Genomic DNA, 27,328 nt, shown 5'->3' on the forward strand with positions numbered 1-27,328 from the left:
GAGAGGTAAAGGTAAAATGCAGGATTTTCCAGTATGAGGAAATTTCTTGATCCTTTGCATTCCTACAGAGAACTGATCTGTTGCTACCAATCCACACAGTCAGTATGAGTAGTTACTGCCCTGCTCAATACTCCTCACCACATGTGAAATCCACCTATGGTAATAGTAATTTTAAAAAATCACCAAAAAAGACCTCCACAACCCCCACAAACATCACTCTGCAAACAGTTAATGCATAAAACAGTTAAAATGGCAGCACTCAGACAGTCTGTCATCAAAAGCGATACAAAAACACTCCAGCTTTTACAACAGATTTTCCAAGTGAAAAAAATAACTTTTGTCAGAGGAAAAAACCTTTTTGTCCTGACCAAAAAATTCCATTTTTTCTGTACAATATACAATAAATTGCTGTGCTTGTGCACAACAACTCTTAAGCAGAAATATTCTCTCATTAGAGCTACCAGCTCGTATACAAACACCATGCAGCCTTTAAAATCATTGGAAGGTCTTACATGTCTTAAAACAGTCCCTTTTTCTCCTTATTCCACCTGGTCAAACAGAGGTCTATGCACAAAAAAGACTGTTCTATAACCTTAGATCATGTTAGGTACTACAAAATACCCCTTTTCACTGTGACTCCCAAGAGTAAACTGAGGAGACAAAGGAAAATCCAGATATTAACAAAATCCCCTGTGGACTAGTAGGTTGCTGTAGCTTGACCTCTTAGATAAAATGAGAAATCAGAAGGGCAAACTTTGAAAAATGCTGCAGTTGCTATTCTTGAAAAAGTCCAAATCTGATTATATTGTTTTGCAGCTCTAGCACCAGTTTTTCTAATACAATATTAAATTTTTTATTATTTTAAACAACATTTTCTCCAATTATGTCTTTCTATTTTCCACTGTATGTACAATGACTGTAACAAACCCGCATGCATTTATAGACTTATCTTCCTTACTATCAGTCTTTACAAGCTAAATAGATGATGCTCTTGATGCACTTCAGTACTTTCTTTGACTTAGTGAGCCTGCTTTCCTATTAACTCTTCCCAACTTCTCACCCCATAATTTTGATGAAGTCTTCATCACTCTTGAGTACAGCACACTATTTCAGCTGCATTTTACAAAGAACATTTCCATATAAATCATCCAAGAGCAAACTTGGCTTTGATACCATACAAGCAACTCTCTCAATGCCATCTTCTGTCATACCTAGTGTTCTTCTGCTTCACTAATGTCCATTTGGTCAGTCCACACCTTATTTTTCAATGTGATGTGCAATACTTCCACTTTCCTGCTTCTTTGATTATGAAATATATCTCCACTTTACCAAGACAGTTTTAAATACTAATCCTATATAGAGTGGTAGTTGCCAGTATGACATCAACTTTTATAATCTATTTACATTCTACTTTGTTAGCATGACAGATAGAAAATTACTTGTGACTTTAATATCTTGCCTAAAGAAGTCCTTACTCGTTTTTCGGCCTTACTTTGCACAAAAAAATTCCACCCTACTCAGATTGATATAATTTGGATTTAGATTTGATTTAGGTTTTTCAGATTGGATTTAATTAGAATAATACGTGATATCCAACATTTACCAATGAACATTTATCAATGAACATTTAGAAAACAGCTGGGCAATCAACAAGTCTGTCTATTAACTGAGTGAAGGTAGCACAAAGTTAAGGTCAAAGCAACATACGAAACTACAGTGAATGGTGCTTAATCAACACATCTAATAATATTAAAATAATTTCCATCGTTTCTAGAGATTAAATATACCTCCTCTGAGACACAGTAGATACTGAAACCATTTGTATGCATAACTATACAATCTTAGACATTTAATTAAATTGAAAAGTCTTTTGTTTATGATTAGGACCTAGGCTCTCAGATACAGTGTCAGATGTAAACACAAAATCTGGAGCAGAAGGAATATGGGTGGTTTATTAAAAATCAAGTTAAACAAACAGCTTTCTATTAAGCCAGAGAAAAGCAGGTTCTTCCCCAAAAGAAGATTTCAATATCTTCCCCCAAGGGTCTTTTAATTGACTGGATAAAGTCAAAGGAGATTTATCCGTTTACCTAACAATATTAAATAAATGCTACTACGTTCCTCTATATCACATTCAGATAAGCATCTCATAAATTCATCAATACTATCACAAATGTAACAAGAAAAGAAAATCACTTTACATCAAAGCAGCAAATTATAATCCATTTAATCTGTTCATTCTAGAGTAAAATATTGATCTTGAATATATATATAATAAAATGTTATAATATATGAAGAAATAGTGGGATTTTTCCCTCTTCTTAAATAAGACATCTTTTGAAGTTTATGAATAATAACCTTCATAAGAGCTAATTGAATGGTAATCTTAACCTCAAATTACCAGCAAACAACATAAATTTGTGTTACTTTTGTAAGGTGGAAACAGAACCAATTATCCAGGGATCAGCTTTTCTTTATACTATTAAACTGATGACATCAAGAAATGAGGAGATACTTCCAATAAATAACTAAATTCACAAGAATCTACTTCAGTAGAGTTGCAACTAACACAATACAATGCCATAATTATAACAGCATTTGAAAAGAAAAATGTAGTTTAGAAACAGAGCTACGCTAAAATTACATATTATTTCCAAAAGTAGTAATGTCTGACAGTTCTGGTTAACATATAAATAAAAAAACCCCAGTGATTCTGTGCTTATAAAAAAATAATCTTAGCTTGACATTTCAGAATCACTGTAGGAATACCCTTCCTAATGACAACCCCAAATCTGAACTTCAGACTCATTAATAAAGCTGAGACAACATGCATTCCTATGAATTCTCTCCTTTATAACTCTACAGAGAAATCTTTATAATATCCATTGCTCATGTAAAAGGCGCAGCATTAGGCAGACAATAGGCATACAATCCATCCCTCCACTCTCACAGGAAACAGGACCTTTGCGTGGCTTTCTCAAGAACAAACCATGGAAAAACCTCAAGAAAACAGCATTCACAAAAAACACAGACAACAGCACAGCAAGAACTATATATTTCGAGAACACGAAAAAAATCAACATCAACCTAAGACAAGACTTTTAAATGTTATGTACCTACTACATATGCCAGATACACATACTTCCTATGATTTAGATGGATTGTAGTGGCACATATATCCTAATCTGGAGCACATAACTACTCTCCAATTAAGGATAAAAGGATTAAGTCCAAAGGCACTATTTTAAATTTTTCTTTTACCACAAAGTTGTGAGATGTTCTGAGGTCCAAGATGGGCTTGAAGCCCCCTGACTTTTTCAGGATCAGGAAGTACCTTCACTAAAATCCTTTCCTTGTTCCTCTTGTAGTGCAGGCTTTATAAATCTGCATTTAGAAGGGAAAAAAAATCTGGTTCAGAAGAGCAGAAAGACTTTTAAGTATTCCATATCACTTCAGTCTGTGCCTTGAGAGCCTTGGACTAACTACAATATTGCCTCAAGGTAACTCCAGTAAAAAGGCTGAAGGGGCCAGTGCCTGGAAAAAAAAGAAATAATACACAAATGTACTAATATACTGAAAATATGTATATGCTATTTCCAAAGCTTCTTCAACAAGTACATGCATAGGATGCAGATCTTTCAGCTGTATTCAACCATTCACTACCATGCTCCTTCATAATGATCACTTTCTGTGCTTTGAAAACAAGCTCAGGCTTTTCCTTCCCATAGAGTATGTTTAGTTCACCTCTTTCTTCTGCATTTCACAATATTTCCACTGCAGTGCTCTCAGAGGAAACTAGAAATTTATTGTAAGACCTAATTGTCATATTTTATTTAAATCTTGTAATTTTTTATAGCTACTGAAGCATCAAACACCTTCACTGCCTGATTGTACTGGTACTGCAAACCCCCACAAAGGATGCTGATATTCCATGTATTGAAATGAAAGGACTAAATTTGCAACTTAGAAAAACAGCGAAAATCTTATGAATTCTACAAACTAAGAACTTATTTACTGGTTTAATTTTGCAGTGGCAATTTCAAAGACAGTCAGTAGACAAAACATTTAGAACAGACTGTCATTGGTTCATCCACAGTAAGACCAAAAACTGAAAAAAAGTTTGATGTATAAGAATTTTTATACACTAAAAATTAATCTTTAAAAGTTTGAAATGTAACAACTTTTAGAATAACTTGAATTCAGAAGCATAGCATTCAAAAAATGAGTTTTAAAAAATAAAAATTATTTCCACAAAAAGCTTTGAAGTACAATTAATTGCAAATCAAAGTTGATTTTTTCTTCTTCATAATGAAAATTTATCGTACCTCAAAAAATGTACCACCATGCAATCTTAAAGCCCTCAAACAAAACCAGGCATTCATGTTGTTTTGTTTTTAGACTTCATAGATAACTTTTAATGAGATGTCAATTACCAGTGCCTGGAGTCAGTTCTGAGATAAGCCTGTATGAATTACATTTTTTAACTTTTTTTAACACAAAAAGTAGAAAACTCACACAGAAAATCCAGAAATCTCTGAAAAACTATTATGACCTTACAAAAAGAGTGAGAATAAAGGATCAAGGTGCTGTGAAACTCTTCCACACCCCTCACTTCCCGTCCCATTAGACATTGTCAATGGAGAGTTTGCTGGTTTGGTCATAAAGATATTTGCACAGCTAAGTCCCACCTAAAAAACAGAATGAATGAATGTATCATGCTTTTTTGTTCAATTTGAATGAGCACCACTTTTAACGGAGTGATTTTTACTGAAACAGTTATTTCAAGTTCACATTTAGCAACATTTCAAGATTCAGACGTGTGAGTTATCCTGAGTCAGCCAAGCATTTCATTGCCTCTGCAACAGCTCTTCCATCATGAAAACCAAGGAGAATGCTTTTTAAATATCCAATCAATTTAGTCAAAATGACCTTGAGTTTACTACAAACAGAACATGTTCCTGGCGGTTACAGTTCACCTGAAATCTAGTAAATTGATCAGGCAGCTGAACACTGAGACTAACACTTTAAAGTAATTTTCAAAAAACCATTAGGCTGCATCCAACTTAAGCAGCTGGGGTATTGGAAATTAAATGCAGGCTCTTCATATATCACCTCTAAAGTGTTTTCTAATTTTTCACCTACTTGCACTACTGTGCGCTTAATAGAAGGGCTTAATTATGCATTGTTTCTTAATAGAAGCAGCAAGTATTAAGGCTTGACTGAATGAGTATTCATCCTGCCCACCTCCCTGAAAGATACTAATACAGAGGTTTCACTTAAACACACAAGATTGTGCATTTTGTGATCACTAGTTCATCCAATTACAACTTGAAGTATTGTTTTGGTTAGTGTTTGTTTGTTTGCTTGTTTTTTCAAGATCTGTTTTCTTCTCTGGGAATCAGGTGTGCACATTAACAATGCATGAATTGCTACAAATATGTATGAACACATCTTAAATGTTACTGCTTTCTTTTCTGTTTTCTTTAAATTTGTTTTTTTTTTCTTCATTGAGCTTCAAAAATACCTTTTCTTCCACTGTCCTTTTTTTCCCCAGCTGTTTTGGAGTATAACTAGGAATATATGCCTCTGAAATCATGCAAGCATGAAAGGAATTTAAGATGTTTATTATAAAAATGTCAAATGCTGCTGGAGAGTCCTTCTAAAGGGAAGGGGAAAGGAGACAAAAAAATCACCACCAAAGCAAAAGTTGCCAAATGAAGAAGAATATTACCCTGATCCAGTCACATTCTAAGCTCACAAAGACACAGTTATGGCATGCGACTAACAAAGTTTCCTTCTCAAATTATTCTTGCTGTAGTCATCCAACCAAACACAGTACCATACCCATTGCTCTGTCAAAAATTTTTTACTTTGGTACATTATTCTCTATTGCATATTAAAGTTAGCAATATTGCTTTAATTTCTGCATTAAAGTGCTGTGTTGAGAAAGCAGTGAATACCCTGCCAAGTGAATTTTTGAAAATATTATCAAGTTGAAAAATTATAGAGGTAAATTGGGATTTTCTTTCTGAAAAAATACCACGCATTTTGGACCTAATGGTATAAACAAAACTTATTCCAAAACTTTATTAAATACAACTTTATGCCAAAATCTGCTCATGGATAACAAAGTCAGGATAATAGCCAAGATTATTTTGTAGCCTCTATTTGAAAAAAAGGAAATATTCTTTTATAACGTGGATATCACTAAACTGCTTTGACAGATTTTTGAAGAAATAATTTATATCCTCCCATAATTAATGCTCTGGGCAACCTAAATATTTCAGCTAATGGAAACAGCTAGCTAAGCTATTTTATAGTCTGCTAAGCCATAAAACTGGCCTGATAAGAAGGTTACCATATCATATTGTTCCCCTAAGATCAGTTGACAAAAGTAATTTGTGGGAAAATTACAAGAATAGCTGGTAGAGCACAAAAAAATCCTAAATAGATTATTTTTTTTTTTTTTTTTTTTAGTTTTTCACTACCATAGTATCTTCAGTTCAGATAGGATAGAGTGCAGTGGAACTCAGTATTGAAACTGCCCAGGCAGGTACGTGAAGGTTGAAGAGTTAAAACAAGAAGGAGGAAGAAGAGATAAAACCTAATTGCCATTGTTAGGCCTTTTCACTATGATTCACCATATTGAGCCAAACAAGACCACTACAAGATGCAAGCTGGTGCCGACACCCAATCCAGTCATTTGGTCGTGTAGCATGCTCCCCTGCAATGCTGTGTCCAGAACACAGCACAGATAGGAACAGCTGGAAAACCCCTCCCCTCACAGTCAGCGTGCCCTTGATCTGCTGCTGACAGCCTAAACAACAGGAGCTCCAAACACACCCCCCACCCACCAAGTCCAGTGAGGGCAAGCCTTTTGCCTTTCAGAAACTATGAGCTCTGGTAGACTGTTCCTGAAAACCTATTATTATACTAAATAGCTGGGCAGTAAGAGAGTATGAGCCAGCATCCAGTTTAGCAGCACGCTCAATGGGCTTTGTCTCCAAGACATGCAGTAATTTTAAACTTCAGAGCAAGACAGAAGTAGTTCCATATCTAGTTGGATATTTTCTTGTGAAAGCTCCATTTTTCAGCTAAACAAAATATTTTTTTAAAAATCATGTATATTAATTTATCAGTTAAAAGGGATTTAGTGTCATTAAAGACTCCATAATTTCAGTATTCAAAAGTCTGATCATTAGCCCACTTAGTCATCCTGAGGTCATGGAGTCAAAGACCTAAATATCCTGTACACCTATTTCATCAAAATTAACACATTACTTTAAAAATACATTTCTGGATTCATTAGGATATCACAACAGCACTACAGAGAAAAAATGCACAGGTGTGGGCAGAAACAATACCAAAGAGGTTACAGGTGGCACCTGCTTAGAAGCAGTTTGAAATATAATTCTCAACTACACAACAATATGGAGATACTTCACACTGGAACATTAACAACTGAATGAGAGATTTCTTCCTGCTTTCTTTTTCTTCCATGTAATCAAGTTGTCCTAGGTCTCCTGTACAGTCTGTCAAATCAGTTTTCACTACCAACTACAACTTCCATGAGCAGTGAAGAGAACACAACTAAAAAATACACAAAAGGAAGGATGGATGAAACAGGCAAAAAGCACACTACCAACTATGGTCCTGTAGAAAGCTGGTTATATTCGTAATCAGTAAAATAAGGAAAAAAAAAGAAAAACTCTGAAATTTGAAAAGCCATTATGAGTTTCCCATCAGCAGTGTCCCTCTAAAAGCACAGGTGATATGACCCACACTTATGTAAGAATAACCAAGACAGAATACAGATTTTTTTTAAATTCTGACACAGAAATGCAAAAATATGAAAAGCTAAATAGCTAATCAAAGAAAAGCTAAATAGCCAATCAAAATCAAACACCTTGCCAGTTACACTGATTTAATTTCTATGCCACATAATGACATATTAGAACACACTAGCAGAAAGAAATCCAGAGATTCAATTACACATAGAGGAATAATAAAGAAGATTAGGAACAGAAGATAAGCAAATAACAAAGTTTTGGTGAAAATGAGTTTTTAAAGTCTGCTGATGCTCCAAAATTTTAAATGGAAAAAAACCAGTTTCCTTTTTAAAAGCTTTAAAGTTTGAAGTTCAAGCATAGTAATTCTTAATAATAGATTTATTGAGTTGAGTTTAAGCTTCTACTGAAAATAACATTTCTCATGAAATGCTACAAGAAAATTCAGATGCAATCATAATAATCATATATTAGATTTAACCAGTAGTTACAGCGACATCTTACATACCACTTTTCCCAATGGTAATAAATTTAGTGGAGATTCAGACTACAACCAGAGATAAAGTTAGAAGCCTAAAGAAACTAAGCTAATTTTAATAAGCAAAAACAGCTTAACAAAGAGATATTCAAAAGAAAATTTTAACAACAAATGAAACATGAAGTACTGTACACTTAAGTAAAACATTTATGTGAAACACTTTCAAAGTTTTCTAAAAAGGATATAAAAAAACCCCAGGATTTATTCAGTAATATCAATATTTCCTCATAATATTTTTTTGCCCTTTCTGTCTCCTTTTTCCCCTCTTCAATCTTTTTCCCATATTTCTGACTGCAGACTTTGGGACATATATCATACCTTATATGACTGTATGTTATCTTCACAATACCAGATAACAAAGTTAGCAATTTTCTACTAGTACTATTTTCTTAGTAAGCTAAGACCAGTTTAGAGACTACCAGCAGTAGCCAGAATAATATTATTGGTAATGTCATGTATATCTATTTAATTTACAAGTCAGAAGGGGGAAAAAAAAAGGGCAAATACCTGAAATTAATTAAGATCAAAAAGGGGAAAACTTACTTAGCATATTATGCAGAGACAAAAGTGGAACACTGTATGCAAACAAAAGGCGTATTAGGGGATGAAAAGTGCACAGGGAAAATTTCAACAGCTAGCCTAGGTAAGGAGAGCAAAGGCAACAAATCTACCCTCAAACAGCAAAGAAAATCTACATCATAAGTTGCTTCCAACCAAGTGCTTATATACTACATATACAATCCTCTTCCAGTTAAGAAACCTGAGGAAATAATTTTGAAAAGCTAAAACATTATTGTTAAATAAATAAGCACCTGAGTTCTTGGTCATTTTGGACAACTTTAAGATAATCTATTAGCATCTCTATAGCACTCCAATAAGAGAAGTCCTATTTTAAAAGCATTCTTTAGAGAAATGCATACACTAGACACATTATGTATATTTAGTGCTGGAAGACTGAAGACAGCTTCTCCCGAAAGGTCACAAGAACTAAACCTTACTCACTTTTTTTAACGATTCTAACTATATATATACACACTTCAGCAGTTAGTCGGCTGAATAGTTGGACATCTGCATCAATTAAGCAAGTAAGTCTTATTAGTTTGCCACTAGAACTAGAGAAATCAGATACTAACATCAGGAAAAACAGCATTCACTGCTTTTTGAATTAATCTTAAATCTTCTGTTCTGTAAGCAAAAACCGTGCATTATTTGATTTACACAGACAGCAGTTTTCATATCCACACATCTTATTCACTTTATTTGGATCATCCACTTTAAATGAATGTGTACATTATTTCAGGTGGGATACTGAGTGTTCATGGACATAGCAGGATGCCAATTTCAGCAGAATACCCTACAATTACATATAAAAAAAAAAGTAACTCTTAATAGAACAGTAAGTTGGAGTTAAGAAAAAACAGAATCCTAGTTTATCTTCCACTTGATTTTTAAAATCAATTCAGAATTTTTAAACTGATTTTTAGGCCTTATAAAAATTTAACATTTTGCTCACAGAGTTAACTGAGGCACCTGTAATTCTGACTATTTAGAATCTTCTATTGCTTCTCTCAAGCACAATCTATTTAGTATTACAATGCTGTAAAAGCACACAGAAACAGAACACTTACTTCAGCTGTGGTATGTGAGAAATGCCTATAGTTTTAACATGCTATGTCCTCTTTCAGTGAGACATAATAATATTAGCATAATTTCCCAGAGTAACTTATTAATTTTTTTTTTTGTTCTATTTTGGGCAACATTTGGGAAAAAAAAGGGAAATGGCATAAAAAGCTACTTACTAGGTAGTGAAAACATATATTGCTAAAAGAATCACATACACTGAGTAATATATAAATTATTTACCTTGGTTGCAATGTCAGCTTTATAACTGTCTTGCGTGGCAAAGAATCTTGAGAAGCCTGAACATCATCCTACAAGAGAACATCTTTGAATTCGCTTTTGAATACACTTCAGTAAGTAATATATGAGTGTTGCCTATTATATGCATTTTGTGGAGTACAAAACCACAGAAACCATATCTTATTTTAGCCTGTTACTGAGGACGACAAACAACAAAATCTAATAAACCAAGTACTTCACACTGACAAAAGTAAGACACTTACTTTGACCAAATCACTGGGAAATATTTTTTTTCATTAAAGATTTTATTAGATTCCATTATTAAATATTACACCTGTGTTTTCATTTTTACATACAAGCCTTCATAATCACCGACTTCCTTCAAATTTTGCAAATACTTATCACATATTTTTATTAAATTTCTGCTACTATAAATTTACTCTGAAACAATATGCTCCTGGGCACTCACCACAAGCAATCACTGTATAGTCTTCTGCAAGCTCTCATTGTTACCTTATATTGTACAAAAAGAAAAGTTTCAAAAAACATAATTTGGGGTGTGGTGTGGTACAGGGCTCACTTCCACTGAGGAAAGGCAGAGACATTGCTGTCATCGTTTCATAGCCTAAGAGACAAGCCTGCTGATTCACAGTGCATTCCAGTCAGTTCTTACAATGGTGACCACTACAGACTTTGAAATTGAAGTGCAGAGTTCTCAGTTCCTCAAAACATCCTTAAAATCATGTTTTTCAAGTCTAGCAATTGTCACTTACATTTACATTTTCTTTCTGCACTGAAAGAACTAATGTACAGGAATTGTGTGATGGTTGCAGTTTTTTTTTTTAGATTTCCAATCTCATCCATGATCCAACCACAGCTGGGTCATTCTGGGATCTTAAAGGGTCTTCTCATTATCAGTGTATTGCCTTCCAAATGATTTTTTGTTTGCATACTAGTGTAGAGTTTGTAAAACTTAACATCAGAAGTACAAAGTATTAATAGAGAAAACCATGATGCTTTTGTGTGGAACTAATAATTAAAAAGAGTAGAAAAAGTGCAAGTGGTATCATTCTAGAGTACTTCAATAGTGTCTTATTCCCAACCTCCTTTTTTCTGCCTCCAAGAAAGGGAACTTTTCCCTGGTTGTCCCTGCTACCTACTGGAATGCTGCTGCTGTGATTTTGTGCTCTGTTCCTCTAAGTGTTTTTGACTTCTTCACCCCTCAAAAACAACAGCCACTTTCAGTCTTACAGTCTTCATCATGTGTCTTTCTCAACTCTCTTGACATCCACTCTGAATGCCCATCTCTGAGCAATTCCTGATGTCAGCTTCCATCAGCCACCAAAATACCACTCCAAAATGAATGCCTTTGAACTTCCAACTTGAACTCAAGGTTTGCAGAGGTGTTCTGTAAGTTACCCTGAAGTTCTCCTGTTAGCAGTCTACAAATACCACATTGAAAAGTTTTTTTTGCTATTTCCAATGCATAGCGGAGATACTAGATTAATGATACACTGCAGATGTGGTGTGGCGAACAGATAAATCTTAATCTGCTTTTGTAATCACCTTATTTTTTTGCTTTATATAGACACAATAAATTCATTGCCATAATAACTTACTCTTTAATTTCTGCTTTCACAGTGGTAATAATAGCTTATTGAATTAGTATGCTCCTAGGCAATATACAGTTGAAACAGTAATTAGTACTTCTACAATGCAGTGGTGGTATTAATCCAGACTGATGAAGAACAGGAACAACAAACATTTAGTAAAATGTAACACCACAACATCTTCCAATATAATTTAGAGCAGGAGTAAAACCTTCATCCCATGAATGTCTTCAAAATATTCCTATGTTATGAAAGTGCACATTCATTTTCCAAAGAGGAGAAAAATTAATATATTTGTGACACACAAGCATGTAGCATAGACATGCAGCATATATTTATACATATATATTTGTATAAAAGTAATAAAAAGTATAAAGAACTATTTTAACAAAAAAAAAATTATGTATACATGTGACTGGAAGAATAGTTCAAGATATGACACACCTGGCACAACTAAACCAGTAGAATGTATGTCATGTTCATTATGTCAGAAGTGTGAGATAATCATATCAGAAAGACTGTCTTAACCCTGCTGTGCTTATGCACAAAGAACTTAAAGCATCTCATTTTGTCTATCTTCAGGGTAAATGCAGTAAGTAGACTTCCTAAAAATTCATAGCTGTCACAGAAAAGCACTTTTGTTCAGAAAGTGAAGAAACTAAGAATTCTGAAAGGAAGCAATATTAGCAAGTGTGTTTCTTCAAGGGGTTCTTCACTGTAAAATAGGTCTCAAAATGATACATGAGGATCCATTGCTGACTTATCGCCCATTTCATCGAACACTCCTCTTTCAAATAATTTCAGCAAAGTAAAAAGAGCACAAGGTTTTGTCTTGACCTAATCTTGCAAACTAAGGCTACACTTCTGTTAGGGATGGGAATTTTCTTCTTCCCATATTTATTAAGTTCCTCTGTGAAGTGAAGTCAAAATACATACTGTACTATATTTGCTCATGTATATCCCCTAACTCACCAACACATTTATGCCCACAAGAAAATTAGAACACCTGCTTTTACTATCTAACTCAAAAAGGGCAACAAAACAAGTCCCTTTCCTTTAGCCGTGTGGGCATTTTTTCAGCATCAACTGCTGACATGTTCATTTTTTAATTTCCAATATCTTCAGTTATTGCAAATAGCGATAAGTAGCACATTTCTGAGAAGGCATTAGGTGCAAATTTAGTTCTGACATTTCCCAGGGTTACTCAAGATGAATTCAAAGACATAGTTCACATTTCATTTTTGGAAAAAATCAAGGAAGAGAGCTCACCATCTTCAGGAGTGGAGTTGCTGTGTCATAGTTATAATCACTTTTGTCTTTTAGGATAAGAATATGAACAGAGTCAATTATTACTTTCTTCAAATTCATTATTGAATGGAAAAGCCTGTTAAAACATTTAAAATCTTAGTTAGTTTTCAATTGGTTTTATTCAATGTTGTAACACTGAAATTTAAAAACATTAAAGAACTCAAAAATATGAGTTGCAGAAAAATAAGTAAGAATGTTAGCATCAACATAGCATGAAAATAAGAATAGTAGCAATGGGTGACCAGCCTGAAAAATGCAGAAATATTCTGAACTATATTCTTGTCTTGCATACTGAAAGTGATGCACATCTCCTCCTGTACGCTGTGCTACCAAAGGTGTATTCTCAAAATACCAAGTATTTTTTCAAAATGCTAATCTTAGGAAAGTTTGCAGTTTATATATTTGATTTTCAGTTTCTATAGTGGAGACAAGCCCAAAACATTTGTCAGAATCTCAAGACTGTGTTTACACAGGATTAAGAGAACAATCAGAAACACAAAAAATATAAGCTATAAACTATATAAACTACCAGGATGTCCACAAATTTCTGAAGACAGAGAGCTGGATAATTTTATTTGTAAAGTGAAAAAAGCCTTTATTTCACTCTCTCATAACTAAGTGCATTGTGAATACTTATGATATAGTAGATTCAATGTATGGAATTTAAAAATACTTGTCATGAAATAGTTTTAAACAAGAGTATTTTAGATGCATTTAAAACAATTACTTATTTAATGAACATGCTCTATCATCTGCCTACCGTCATCACCTCAATTAATTAAATTTACTAGTTCTTAACATTCCAATATGAAGCAATTTTCTGAACAAACCCATAATTAAAGCATGTGCATACACAGACATACATATCTCATGCAAAGTTCTCAAAAAAATTCTATTAAGACTCTAGCAGAATAATTTTGCAAAACTTAGAAATACCCCCCAGATGAGACAATAAACAGACAAGTTAAGTAGAAGACTTTCAACACAAAAAAGATTTCCCACTTTTAAGATAGGCACACTACAGAGGGTGTGGGATTTTCTGAAGAATATATGCTTAAATTAGCATATTTTTGTTTATTGCTTATGACAGAGAAATACAAAAAACTTGTCTTACTTACTGCAGAAAAATTCTGTTATTAATGAAATCTCAGTAATGTGTCTACCTTTTGAAATATCAAAATTTTGTTTGGACATCAAATTCTTTTTCAGAGGGTTCAAAAACATTGCGTAAATGAAGAGCATGGGCAATCAAATCTACTTCTCATGTAGAGCACCTCCACACTTTCAGTGGAGTACGTTGCTGTATCAAATCTGTATGTCTGAAATAAACACTTTGATTTTAAAATTGCAAAAGGAGATTAAGATTTAAGTTTAGGTATATATAAAAAATTACCTGGTGCCATAATCCACAACTACCCAATCTTTGGCTGTTCCTGTAATAGCATCATGATGCTGGAAGAGTCCAAGGTTCCTCCTAGCCTCTGTCAGCAATTTATAGTTATCCACAGAAGGAAATACACTCATCTTCTCAGATTTACTGGACTGTACTAGCGCCAAGGAATAGAGAATTTCAGCTGCCCTGAAATTGCAGAGAATAATCAAGTATTTTTACAGGGTTAAAATGTAAAAAGTAATACATGCTTGATCTGAAGAATAAATGGTAAATAGCTCCATAAGCTCCATAAACCTTGTTCTTGCACATTTTAGCATATCTTCATACTGCAGCTTCCTGCCAGACTTCTGTGGTGGAAAACGGACCTTTAAAATAAAAATATGACTGTGCAAACTAAAATACACAGTCATAAATGTGTGAGAGGTATATGGAATTTATCCTAAAACCTCACAGCATGGATAGAGTGCCTTACAAGAACCATATAATTTCCATTTCAAAAAACAACTTATTAATCAAATAAATTTGTTTTAAATAAATATCCTAATCTGTATACTACTGAATATCTATTCTGCCATTTGCACTTAAAGCAAACGAAATTCTTCTAAAGACTTAACCATCTCATGCACCTGCTTACTACATAGTCACCTGGAGAGAACATTGGATTCCAAAACCCTTACATTGAACAGAATACAGAGCCTTTCTCTTCTATTTCTGCTGCAAAAACCTAGCACTAAAATATTACTAGAGTTTCACTTGCTTTATGAGAATCTAAATTTATTTTACAAAAAATATCCCCATAATTGCCAGTTATTGTGAATATTTAAATGACAAAATTACCTGCATAAATTCTGTGAAAACATCTGTTAACTTTTTTCCTATCTTCTCCTAAAATGTTATAGTTCTCTTTTTGCAAGGCCGAAAAGTGTCAGACTATTTTTCAAAATTTATTAGAGGTTAATGAACATTTCTCGAGTACTTGAAGCAACAAAGATGATGCAGGTTAATGACATAAAAAGCAAAGAAATCACAACAACATATTTTTCTTGTAATGTTAACTTCTAGGCCTGCAATTAATAAATTAAAAAGAAAAGGAAAATAAGTTAGCTCTTTTATTTACAGAAGTTGTCAGTGAGGGCACGTGTTGAATTTTAAACTACAAAAAACAAAAAAAATTAACAAAAACCACTTGGTTTTCAGACTATGTATGGTATTAATTGTTAACATGAAAAATTCCTTTAGATTTCATTTTCTCTTCGTTTTATACAACACATAGGTAAGTGTTATATAAACTGTTGTTTATATAACTACCATGTACCAAATTAAACTGAAAGGTGCGCTATACATATAACAGCCTAAACTATTCTCATATTGTCAATATTTCATGAACAGGTGAAGATTTTGCTCTCACCGGTTAGCTAATTACTCATAAACTACACACAAAATCAAGATGTTAGGAAGTTTTTAGTCCTATATTTAATTACCAGTGCTAGATTAACCTTAATCACTGTAATTTAAATGTTGCTTAACACAAATTCCTACTTCTACAAATCCCTCCTACTTTGTCCTCTTGCAGCTTAACTTGAAAGAAAAATGAAAATATTTTAGTTGGAAAAAAGTCATCAGATGCTCATCCATCTAGTGGATGAATAAGCCCTGTCCTAAAGCATTTTACCTTTTTTTAAAAAATCAAGTTAGCCATTAAACACTGACCTAACTTTGCTATAAAGAAGAGAACACAACAAATTTTAGTCCTCAAAATAAGGTTAGATTTTCTTCCCCACAAATAATTTTAATTTAATTTTCTTTTTTATTAATAAGGACATCTCTCAGATGCAGAATTTTCCTTTCATATCTCAATATTTTTCTAAACACTAAAAAGGCTCAATGGTCAATGATGAAAGACACTCAGAAATACAACACTGTATTAGAGAACATTTCAGCTTATAGGTAAGCATCTAATCCCTTTCCATATAACCGGTATAAAGCCTTGATTTTCTCACATCTGTTTCAAAATACTGCAGATGACCTAATACAGTTTTCAGAAATTTTCCACTTCATTTTAATTTGTTGCATCTGTCCCCGATAGGACACTGCAAATAGACCAAAATTTGCTTCACTTATTTGTCAAAGCCTACACTAACTTCCCTTACCTAGGTCCAGTTTATATTTAACCTACATAAATAATATTTCCAAGAGAGTTTGAACTCTCAAGATGTAGAGTTTTCTATCCATCTGTATAATTAGAAGTATCACTGTAGTATTCACCTTCTAAATTAGTTCAATTTTCTTTTTACAGATTTATGTAATTTTTCCCTGTTTACATTAGTAACTAATAAAACAAAAAAATGTGTCCCTAACGTGTCTCAAACTATGCTGCTGTTCTTTAAATCTTTTCATTATATTAAATAAACTTCTGGCCACATATTTTATCACTCTTCAAACTACTTCCATCCATCCATCCATCCATCCATCCATCCATCCATCCATCCATCCATCCATCCATCCATCCATCCATCCCTCCCTCCCTCCCTCCCTCCCCCCTCCCACTTAAGATTAAAAAGTCAATAATGACTCAAATCACTGTGTCAATCTCCATTATAAAATCCTTAAGCTTTCTTACACTTCCTTACTACACCATCCCCCAAAAAACCTCTTTTTAAACAGGAAAAACCTTAAACAACCAACTACCAACTCTTCTCTTGCTTAAATGGTTAGTTTTCATATTGGGTCCTGGGCTGAACATTATCTCCTGGCTATTATGTAACAGGGAAGTGCTGCTTAATTCTGATATTGCTTGAATTTAAAAACCTTCATCCTTGGTAAAGAGCACACAAACACATTTATTTACCGTCTGTTCATGGCTGCTTCTCTCACAAATATGGACATACACAAGATAGATAGAGGGATGTTAGCTCAAACATACTACAGAAATAATTATCATGAATTTGAGGATTAAATATGATCCTACTGTATTTCCTTTGACTTTAAAGAAATAAAAAATAAAATATAAAAACCCTACTCCTGCTATTCTCATAGCTAATGTGACCCCCATGAAGATTGTCATGGTTTCTGAAAACAACATTGACAAAAAACCTGATATTAAAACAATGAGAACACATCTATACATTTTTTTCTTTGATCTTATTTACAAAGGATAATGAAAAACTCAAAACTTGCCCGGTACTTTTTAAAACTATACTTTAATACATAAGAGGATTGATAGATTAGTGTTTCTCCAGAGATTCTTTATCTATACCTTTTTCAGAAGTTGAAGTCAACTGAAACATTTAAATTAAGGAATCTCTTTATTAATGTAAAGTTTTAAATACTACAAACAAACTCATATGAAATTTTCTGTAATCTATGTAATAAAAAACAGGAAAATGACAATTAAATAACCAAACCTAAAAATCTTGAAAAAAATAAACTATGATGAAGCTGAATGAAATTAAATCCTTGGTGCATTTTAAGAAACAGACAGGAAATTAATCTAAACTGAGAAAACAATTAGCTAGATAATTCAATTTATAAAATTATTATCTGTCCTTCTTTTCTTGTTCTATTGTGCATCTTGTCTTCTCCAACAGCAGTATTAAACAATGTTATTTTCACTGAAAATTAAAGATTCCTATGATGAATCATTCACATTACCACAGTAAAAACTGGATTCCTTGGAAGAAATAAAACAAGTTCTGCTAGATACAGTTCCTCTTCTGAAAGCTACTTATATCTACCTCCAAAGCACTACTTTCCAAGCTTGCTTGGAAATGCCACTTTGCGCATCTCTCTTGCCCGTTGGATACTGCATCATCCAATACCGCAAAAAAATTGTAATTCTTCAGGAAGGCTATACATGAATGTTCAGTATTTACATCACATCCATCTGCCCTAGATTTCCTTCTGGAGCTCTATAACACAGTTAAATCATCTTATGTCTGCTACAAGGGAGAACCATTTAAATACTCCATTACCAAAATTCAGCAACAATTTTTTTCTTTCAAGAAGATGCAGACAGTTTTCAGAAGAACAGCAGTCGTAGATCACTTGGTACTCACTAGTCCTGGCAATTTCTCAGCTTCCTCTGAGAACCTTTATACTTCTCTCTAAAAAAGTTCACACCATAGCCATAATTCCTTACTTTGTTTTTTTGCATGTGTGGCTTTTGCTTTCCCTATTAAACTGCCTTTGTCTCAATTCATGAGTGTTGTAGCCTTCACCCTTCCAATTCTCCTCAAGATCCTGCTGGTGGGGGAGCGAGCAAGGGGCTGCCTGAGGTTAAACCACAACAAATACACATTAATCTCTCCTGTGTGCCAAGAAATGCATTATGAATGTACTGGACAGCAGGATTTACCTTATGTAGGATTCCAAGACTCTGTCCAGGCGTTTATAAAAGGGTCGTGATGTAAAGTACCCACTCCAGTAATGATGATCTCTGTCTGCATAGGTGAAGAAGTCTCCACTTAAAACAGGAAAAAGTGAATTGCTGCTCTTTTCACCTAAATTGCTTTCTTTGAGCAGAGCTTCAAAGTAATCAGATAAAGTTCCAAACTGGGCCTAAATGAAAATTAAAATTACTGTAACAAAGTTCCATTTTCATTATGCAGAAAATACAGAGACAATGAATATGCTTGGTTCCATATACATTTCAGAAACACACAACTCTTCCAGCAGATTTATAACAGAAAACCTATCCTAAAAATTTTTAAAGTTCCTCTTCACACTTTTCAGACAAGCTGGATAGCATTTCAAAACTCAATACAAGAAGTATTTTCAAAAAAGGCATATCAATTCAGCACAAGAAGGAGATGGATCTGTTGGAGCATGTCCAGAGAGGAGTCACAAAAGTGGTCAAAGAAACACCTTCCCTCTGAGGAAGGGCTGAGAGAGGTGTGGTTGCTCAGCCTGGAGAGGAGAAGGCTCTGGGGACACCTTGCTGCAGCCTTTCAGTACAGAAAGGGCCCTTGCAACAAAGATGGGGAAGGGCTTTCAGTTGCACCTCGTGTGCTAAAACAGGAGGTAATGGTTTTAAACTAAAAGAGGACAGATTCAGAAGAGATATAAAGACAACTTTTAATACGATTGAGGCGATACACCCAAGGTGCCCACAGAGGTTGTGGATGCCCCATCTGTGAGAACACTCAAGGCTGGATTGGATGGGACTCTGGGGCAATCTCTGAAGATGTCTCTGCTCATTACAGGGGAGTTGGATGGGACAGTTTTAAAGGTCTCCTCCAACCAAAACCATTCTACAACTCAAGATATATGATTTTTTTACTATTATTATTTAAATAGATAAATAAAATAATATCTAAATGTCAACAAACAAGTGAAGCATTGTTTCATATCTTACGAGTAAGTCAGTGATACACGAGCTAAGCAACACCTCAATATTACTCAAGCAGCTGTCTGGGCTAAGGAAGAAATTTTTGTAATGCAACAAAAACATAGTTCTCCTAATCCTGTGTTTTCAAAATTAGCTCTCTTGTGCTCCAGATCTTGCTTAACCCAAAAGATGGCTTTTTGATCAAAAAAAATAGAAATCAGCATTTGCTTTCAGAAGCTGATTCCTTAAATTCTATACAAAGAAATTGATTAAGAAATGTAACGTGGGATCAAAAAAATTTATTATCTTCTGGTCATTTTTAAAAATGCCCTGGCATGGTAATAGCAGATCTTTACAGGGTAGGCCAAAAATCGGTATCCTTAAGATTCAGGGGAACTAAAAATAGAGTAAATAAATGACTGGCATCAATGTTGTCAGTATTGAGAAATGTTGTTAAAGAAGCATAGATGGCAAAATGGATTTCAAATGAAAGTATTAAAAAACTAACGGAAGCTGGAGCAGGACAGAAGATCTCATATAATTACCAGAAATATCATCACTGTAAACAATAATGATAATATCAAGTAACTTTATTTCCTATTACTATTATTATGTTTTAACAACAAGTATACAATGTAGCATGTTGCAATTTATAACACCAAAATCAAGTTTTAGTAAAAATCTTTTTTTAAGTCACTTGGAATATAAGGAGTATCAGACTCTCACTATAACAACAAAATAACACTTTTTAATAATTTAAAAACCTCAAACACTTTCACTTGAAAGTTGTTCAGATCATCCAAGTATTTGTTAGGTGGAGACAATATAGTAACTTGCCAGTTTAAATGACAGTAAAGCAAAGAAAGATAAATATTGCCCCTGAAATCCCACCAACAGTAAACTTTGTCTTATCAGGTCTTCTAGGATACTTGCTCTTTTCCCTCACTACCATAGGCACCGACAAGTAGAAAATAAAAAACAAAACCAACACACCAGGAGAAGACACAAGAGACTATCTCACTTCTGCATTGAATCGGAGGAGTAAAACCTCACCAGACGAAGCATCAAAGTCAGGTGAATGGAAACAGTGGAATAACCTGGTAGAGTCTTCTAAGGGCATAGTAAAAGACTCAGCTTAATTTATGTATAAGAGATGCAAAGGAAATCTCTGAATGGGAGATTGAACTCCTCAAGAGCAAAATAGGTATGTTTTACAGTGATGTACCACACACTTTTAGAACAGAATAGCGGCTGGCAGGAGAATCTCAATGCTAACAGATATATCTGCTAGATAAACATCACAAAGAGGTGTCTGAAAGAGTAAATCTCCCTTCGGATCAGAAAGGCAGAGTAGGCACTCCCTTGTGCAAGCAGTAATATCCCAGGCATCTCAGCACTTCAGGAAGAAATGTGAACTCTTCCTTTATATAATCTAGATTCTTACATAGCTGAGCATGTCCTGTTACTTGCCTATGGAGTTACATTCCACTAGGGAAAGTGCAGAAGAGCGTGAAAGAAGTACTTAAATCCATTTAAGCTCATATTTCCAAGAATAAATGACATCAGTTTCGAACAAAACAAAAAATCAAGCAAAACCAGAAAAACACAAAAAAACCCCCCAACAGACAGTCAACAAACAACTAAGAAAGAAAAAAAAGAACAACAAAGAGAGAGGAAAACCTAAGTATCTGAACAAAATGGAAAGGAGAAACACTCTGATGCCAACAGTGTTCCAGCTGATCAAAATACCCTAGGTATGAAACAGCAGACACAGAGTATTTTGTTTCTTTCTGTGAGGGTATTAAAAACCAGAAAAGGGGTCAGATACTTTGATGAGGGAACAAAGGTCTTAATGTGACCAGCCTAATGAAGCAGACTTGCTAGAATCCTTGACAACGGGCTGAGCAGAACCTTTCAGAAGAACTTTCAGAGGTCTTAGGACAGCACTGGTTCTTGAAGAATGACTTCAGAGCCAGAGCCTTCAGTTTTTGCCCCAGAGACAAAATCATCCAGCCCAGGTTAGTAAGAACTACATAAAATATGTTGCTGTTAGTATCCAAAGAGTAATTACCTGTACAGTACACACATTTTCGACAGAAGTAAAGCTAGTGATAGCAGCAAGCTTAAGTTTTAAAAGATGGTCTTTGGCTTTAAGAAATGAAGAGTACTCTGCAGGTCTGCCTCCCTCCACTAAGACATAGTGATCCTTCACCATACATCATGTCACCCACATCCCACAGGAAAGACATAAAATTGAGTTTTCAGATAAAATATAATCCCAAGAAATCTTTTTATGCAGAATACAAGTCCAGAAGTCAGCAGAAAGTAGTAACATACTACAGACACTACTCAAACGCACAGTTGGAAGAATCAGGGGAGGTCTCAGAAAATAAGGAAAAACAGATGCACAAACCATAAGAAAGATACCAGACCAGGTTTAAAAAAAGCCTAAATGTGAAAGCGAGCAAAAGTGCACTCTCAGGTAACACTCAAAAAACCCAGGGTTGTGGACCCCACTAGTTAATGTCATGCTGAAAGATGATGAGAAGCTGTCAGAATACAGAGAACATTTATAGTACCAGAAGTCCCTAGGGCCTCCTCGTTCTTCAAGAAATACACACTAAAGCATATGAATGCGTGTTTTAACTCTTACACAAAATTATCAATTTGAAGTGGTACCTCCTCTGATAATTGTGTTAATATGCTCAGTGCTTTTGTAGCCAGCTCAGCCTCAGATTTTATTGTTTTCAACAACATGTGCCAGCAATGGGATCTCTTAAGATTTTTGGTTTGTTTTGGGATGTAAAACCAAGAGGACACAAATAAAGCAGCAAAATCTTCTTGAACTTCTCATAAAAAAATACAATAGTTTGAATTAACAAAGTCTGTGAGTCTAAAGTAACAATGCCTGAAGCCTGTGAAAACAGTCTAAGAAAACAATTAAACCTACTAGTTATTCTTCAAATTAATCTAGTTTGGAAACTATCTATAGTTTTCAAGCCAATATTATTAATAGCAACATTTTTGTTTTGGGAGGAGAGAAGGTAGTAAAGGTTAAAAAAAATGTAAGCTACCAAGACACATCAATCTGCTGTTAAATAATATATAAGGATTCACATTTGAAAAAAAATCCACACCTAACCACAATTACTTTATCCATGAATAATCACAGAATATTGGGGAATACTGTTTTCTCAACAAACCAGAAAATGTGTTGTAGTTACCTTAACATGCCACTCAGGACGAGAATTCATATAATCAAACAGCTTCTGATAATTCTGGTACTGCTGATCCCATTCAGAGCTCTCGGTGTACCGGAAATCGTCCCCAAGTGGAGCTAACAGAACTTTTGTACGGAAAAGCTTTGACTTCTTCCTGTATTGATCTAATATCATCCAAGCCCTTGGGGAGAGAAAAAAAGAAGAGCAATTCAGAAGACAGAGGGAAAAAAGTCAGCATTTGGCAAGACAATTCTTAGATATCAAGTTGTGCATTAGGATGACCCCAAACAAGACACACAAAACTCTGATATCTCACTTTGTAACAGAAAGCTGGATGCAATTTCCCGCATTGGGACACCATATTCAAGCTACTATTGTTGCAAACACCACACTAATTAAATCCTACAATAAGCTTATCAAGCTTCATCTCAAGCAGTAGAGCAGTCTGGATCAATTTGTGCCTGTGCCAAAACTAACCTCCAGTTCAAATTATGTTTACCTGCTTTATATTTAGATAACAATCCTAATCCTCTCCAGCCCCTATTTACAATAATAAGCAAGCTCTTTCCATCCCCTCTGGCACCTTCCTTTGATACTTTGCTTATATCTTCATGTCCTAGGCAGAAAAACTGCCCACAGATCCATCTCTGAGGAACTCCAGCCTTGCAAATAAATAAAAAATAAAAACAATGCAGGAGGAAGTTTGCTGCTAAAAATCACTGGTCTCCCTTCAGCCAGGTTCTTACATGTCTTAGAGCCTTCCTTCTTGAATCTCTGAGTCCTGAAAAATTAAACCCACTTTTTTATGCTTTTGGCCTTAAAAAACACAAACAAATCCCAACCTACCAAATCCAGAAACAAAACACTCACACATGCACACACAGAAAAAACTGCAGAATTATACTTTGGCACCTACTAATTCTAGGATGGGTAAACTATCAGTTCCACAGCAGCAATATATTAAGAATCACAAGACTGGTATCTAGGTTACTGAAAAAGTCCATTTTCAATCCTCCCCCTCCAAGTCACAATTATTATCGGCATCTTCAGATGCTGATACCCTCTAATTAAAAATTTGTAAATAATTGTCATAGGACATAATTTTGTAAATAATTCTCATAGGGTATAAAAACCATTGTAACATATTTAAGAAAACAGAAATACAAATTCCAAGACTTTAAAGACAAAATACTATAAAATTCAGATTCTAATGTGGTTCTTTTGGTTCTTCAAGTCTTTTTAATAAATGATCTAGCAAAATCACCTTTCAACTGACACTCTTGAAGAATTGCTATTTAAACATTTTTGCAGAATTTATAGTCCAATATATTTGAAACCCCTCCTTCTTTGTGAAGCATGTCAGAGCTTACTTATTTATCCGATTGCAGAAGTACTGCATAGACACAAGGTCTGACTGTCCTGGAGGGAGAAAGGGGCCACAATATAAACTTTAGTTAAGGATCTATAGAGTTCTAACAAGGCTAAAATTTACCCACCTAGTGGCTCCCCCTGTCCCCTGTCTATCAGAGGATTTATAGTTCAGATTGCCAACCAATACTTTCCATTACTTTGAACAGGTTGTAAGATTTAAACACAGAAGTTTCCTCACCACATAGCTACCAGAACAACTAGCATAACACAAGACTTGGCAATGCTTCCTTCTAAGGAACCAGTCTAACTCAAATTTTCCACATATAGGCTATGGTTGAAAACATACTTTAGTGTTGAATCTCTTGAAAAATACAGGTTACAGGTAATATCAGGTGACATCTCTCTTCAAAGTCCTCCTTGGGTTTCTCTCCAAGTATCCAACAAAACTCATCAGTATTGCTTCTCTCTCTTTCCTAAAGTACTGATAACTGTGGGATTATTATGTGTTTTTAAGGGAACAACAAGATTTTCCTCAATTGCAAACAACTTTTAATTGCAAGAACAGCAAAGAACATCAATTTAGGATATCCTTCTACGTTTCTCTCAAATAACTTCCTAAATCATTAATTTATACAGGAGTGTGAAAGTGCCTGCAGAAAGATCCAGACAGAGCACTGTGAAGACAAAAAATACCTCTGGAGGAAAAAAAAGGCTTCCACTGAATCTCATCATTTTTTTCCCCCTTTATTGCTCCCCCATTAATAGGTTTATCCTGCCTATCTGAATGAAAATCTGAAAACCATATAGGAGATCAGCCATAATAAACTTTTTGTTTTCAAACTTTCAGGCTATCACTGAATGCTTGAGACCTCTCACAAAAAAAGAAAATCTTTTTGTACCACAACTTCTTTTAATGCAAAAAACCTAGTATTTGAGTAAACCAGTATCAAAACAATAAACATGGCTGGTTTTGACCCTTCCTATGTCAAAGGAAGAGGAGTAATAGCCACCTGAGGTAGGCAATCACAAACATTAACCACCACATGACCATACAATACAACCATAAAGATATAAAAGCTGAAGGGCAAAACTGGGCTTTTAAACAGTAGTTGGTGAAGAGGAAAGTCCATTCTCTACTTCTCTGAAGCATATAACTTGCAGCAAAGATTCTCTCCTATTCCATGCTTGGGAGATAGAGAGAGAGACACACTGAAACAAACTGTGCTTCTGCTAACAACTCATTTCCATTCTAGGAAAAAAACAAATAACCCAGAACAAAAAATACAAAAAAAAAAAAAAAAAAAAAAAAAAAAAAAACCAAACCTCAGACAAACAAACAATAAAAAACCCCAACAACAACAACCAACAGCTGCTTTTGCTTCCTAGTGTGAAAAACTTCACACTTCAGTGTTCAAACATACGGATAAGGATGCAGCTGCAAATCAGGGCAAGTGCAAAGCGCAATAGTAGTCTTTACAACCTCAGCTGTTATGAAATGTAATTAAACAAGTACAGGTTTTCAATTAGCTTTCTGCTTCATTCCTTCTTACCAGGTCACAACTTAAGTGGCAAGGCAATGAGAAATCCTAGAAACTACTAGACCGAAGTTTTCAACTCAGCATCTCTTTAATATATATATATAAGGCCAAAAGAGTATTGAAATCAAAAGCAATAGTCCCAGCTGGGTATTCAAGATCTGGGGTTTATTACTTTTGTTTTAGCTTTGGTATGAAAGAAGGTCAGTGATCTAAACCTGATCTGTTAAATTAATCAACTTTTTTCCAACCCACAGATGTCCTGTATTTTTCTAGTATTAAAGCAATCAGAGATAAGAGGCAGATCAATTAGAGTGCTGCAAACCTATAACCTTGGAAAACTTATGATGTAAAGATAGACTTTTCAATTCTGGAACTCATACATCTCATCATACTAACTGTGAAACATTATAGAGGTCAGATCAATAACATTTTTGGTTGTCTACAGTATTCCAGCTTTTTCAAAAAACACACAGAGCATGTTTTAGCATTCTCCATCAAAACATTACTTCCTGTGTTTTAGTGAGTTTATTTGAAACTGGACACTAAAAGTGTGGTTCGAGTGTTTCAAATGTAAGTAATCCAGGCTTCCAACTCATAGACCATGTGTTAGTTTTACTTTTCCCATAGGTATCATACAGCATACTGATGTTTCAACTCCCTGTTAGACAACAAAACTGCTTTTATCTAAAAAAAGCTGATGCAAAATACTAAGCTTCAGAGACCATACCGAGACAATAATCACTTCAACTTGATCATATGTTCACTACATCCCTGCCCCATTTATCTTATTCTTAAATATCCTTTGACATGTGAAAACCAATTTCTTTTACAAGATCTAATTCAGATTGTTATGCAAAGGTTGTATCTAGAAAGTGCAGGGATTAAGAATAATTAAAAACCAAGACCCTTAAAAAGACTATTTCAAGCAGACACTCTAAATTATATTTATAGCCTTAATGTCTCAGGTATTTGTTATACGAGCTGTTGCTGTTCAGGAAATATCTGTCTCAGCTAATTGAGATATATAGTCAAGATTTTAATTTTTTAAAACTTTGATGTAATGACACATGAATTTTCCTTCCCATGCAATAGGTACTGGGTGTGTCACAATTTTTCTACATTTCTCCTGTCACCATCATTTTTCTATTCTCTACTTTATTAAAACCCCCTTTTTCCTATCATCATACCAATTTCTATCTTTAAATACAGCAGTTGTAAAGTGTTCTGTTTAATTTTGGTTTTATCTTCAGTATTATTTTGTAACTGAATTTTGTTTAAGTGAAGTTTTCATTATGCTTGTCAGAATTTATACTCAGAGAAAAAGTGACCTGTAGACAAGCAGTGCAACATAATCACATCGTCACTTTAAAACTTCA

General features: G+C 34.4%; 1 protein-coding gene across 1 annotated transcript in view; it reads right to left on the reverse strand.

Moving 5' to 3' along the window:
- MAN2A1 (mannosidase alpha class 2A member 1) overlaps window positions 1-27,328 on the reverse strand; it is a 104,870-nt gene that overhangs the window by 41,979 nt on the left and 35,563 nt on the right. The window contains exons 8-12 of the mRNA XM_058044084.1: window positions 23,047-23,224; window positions 18,851-19,053; window positions 14,497-14,682; window positions 13,065-13,179; window positions 10,189-10,256 (exon numbers count right to left, since the gene is read on the reverse strand). Of these exons, the coding sequence (XP_057900067.1) occupies window positions 10,189-10,256; window positions 13,065-13,179; window positions 14,497-14,682; window positions 18,851-19,053; window positions 23,047-23,224 (750 nt within the window). The remainder of the gene's footprint in view (window positions 1-10,188; window positions 10,257-13,064; window positions 13,180-14,496; window positions 14,683-18,850; window positions 19,054-23,046; window positions 23,225-27,328) is intronic.

This window comes from Melospiza georgiana, chromosome Z (genome assembly GCF_028018845.1).
Source record: "Melospiza georgiana isolate bMelGeo1 chromosome Z, bMelGeo1.pri, whole genome shotgun sequence".
NCBI lineage: Eukaryota > Metazoa > Chordata > Aves > Passeriformes > Passerellidae > Melospiza > Melospiza georgiana.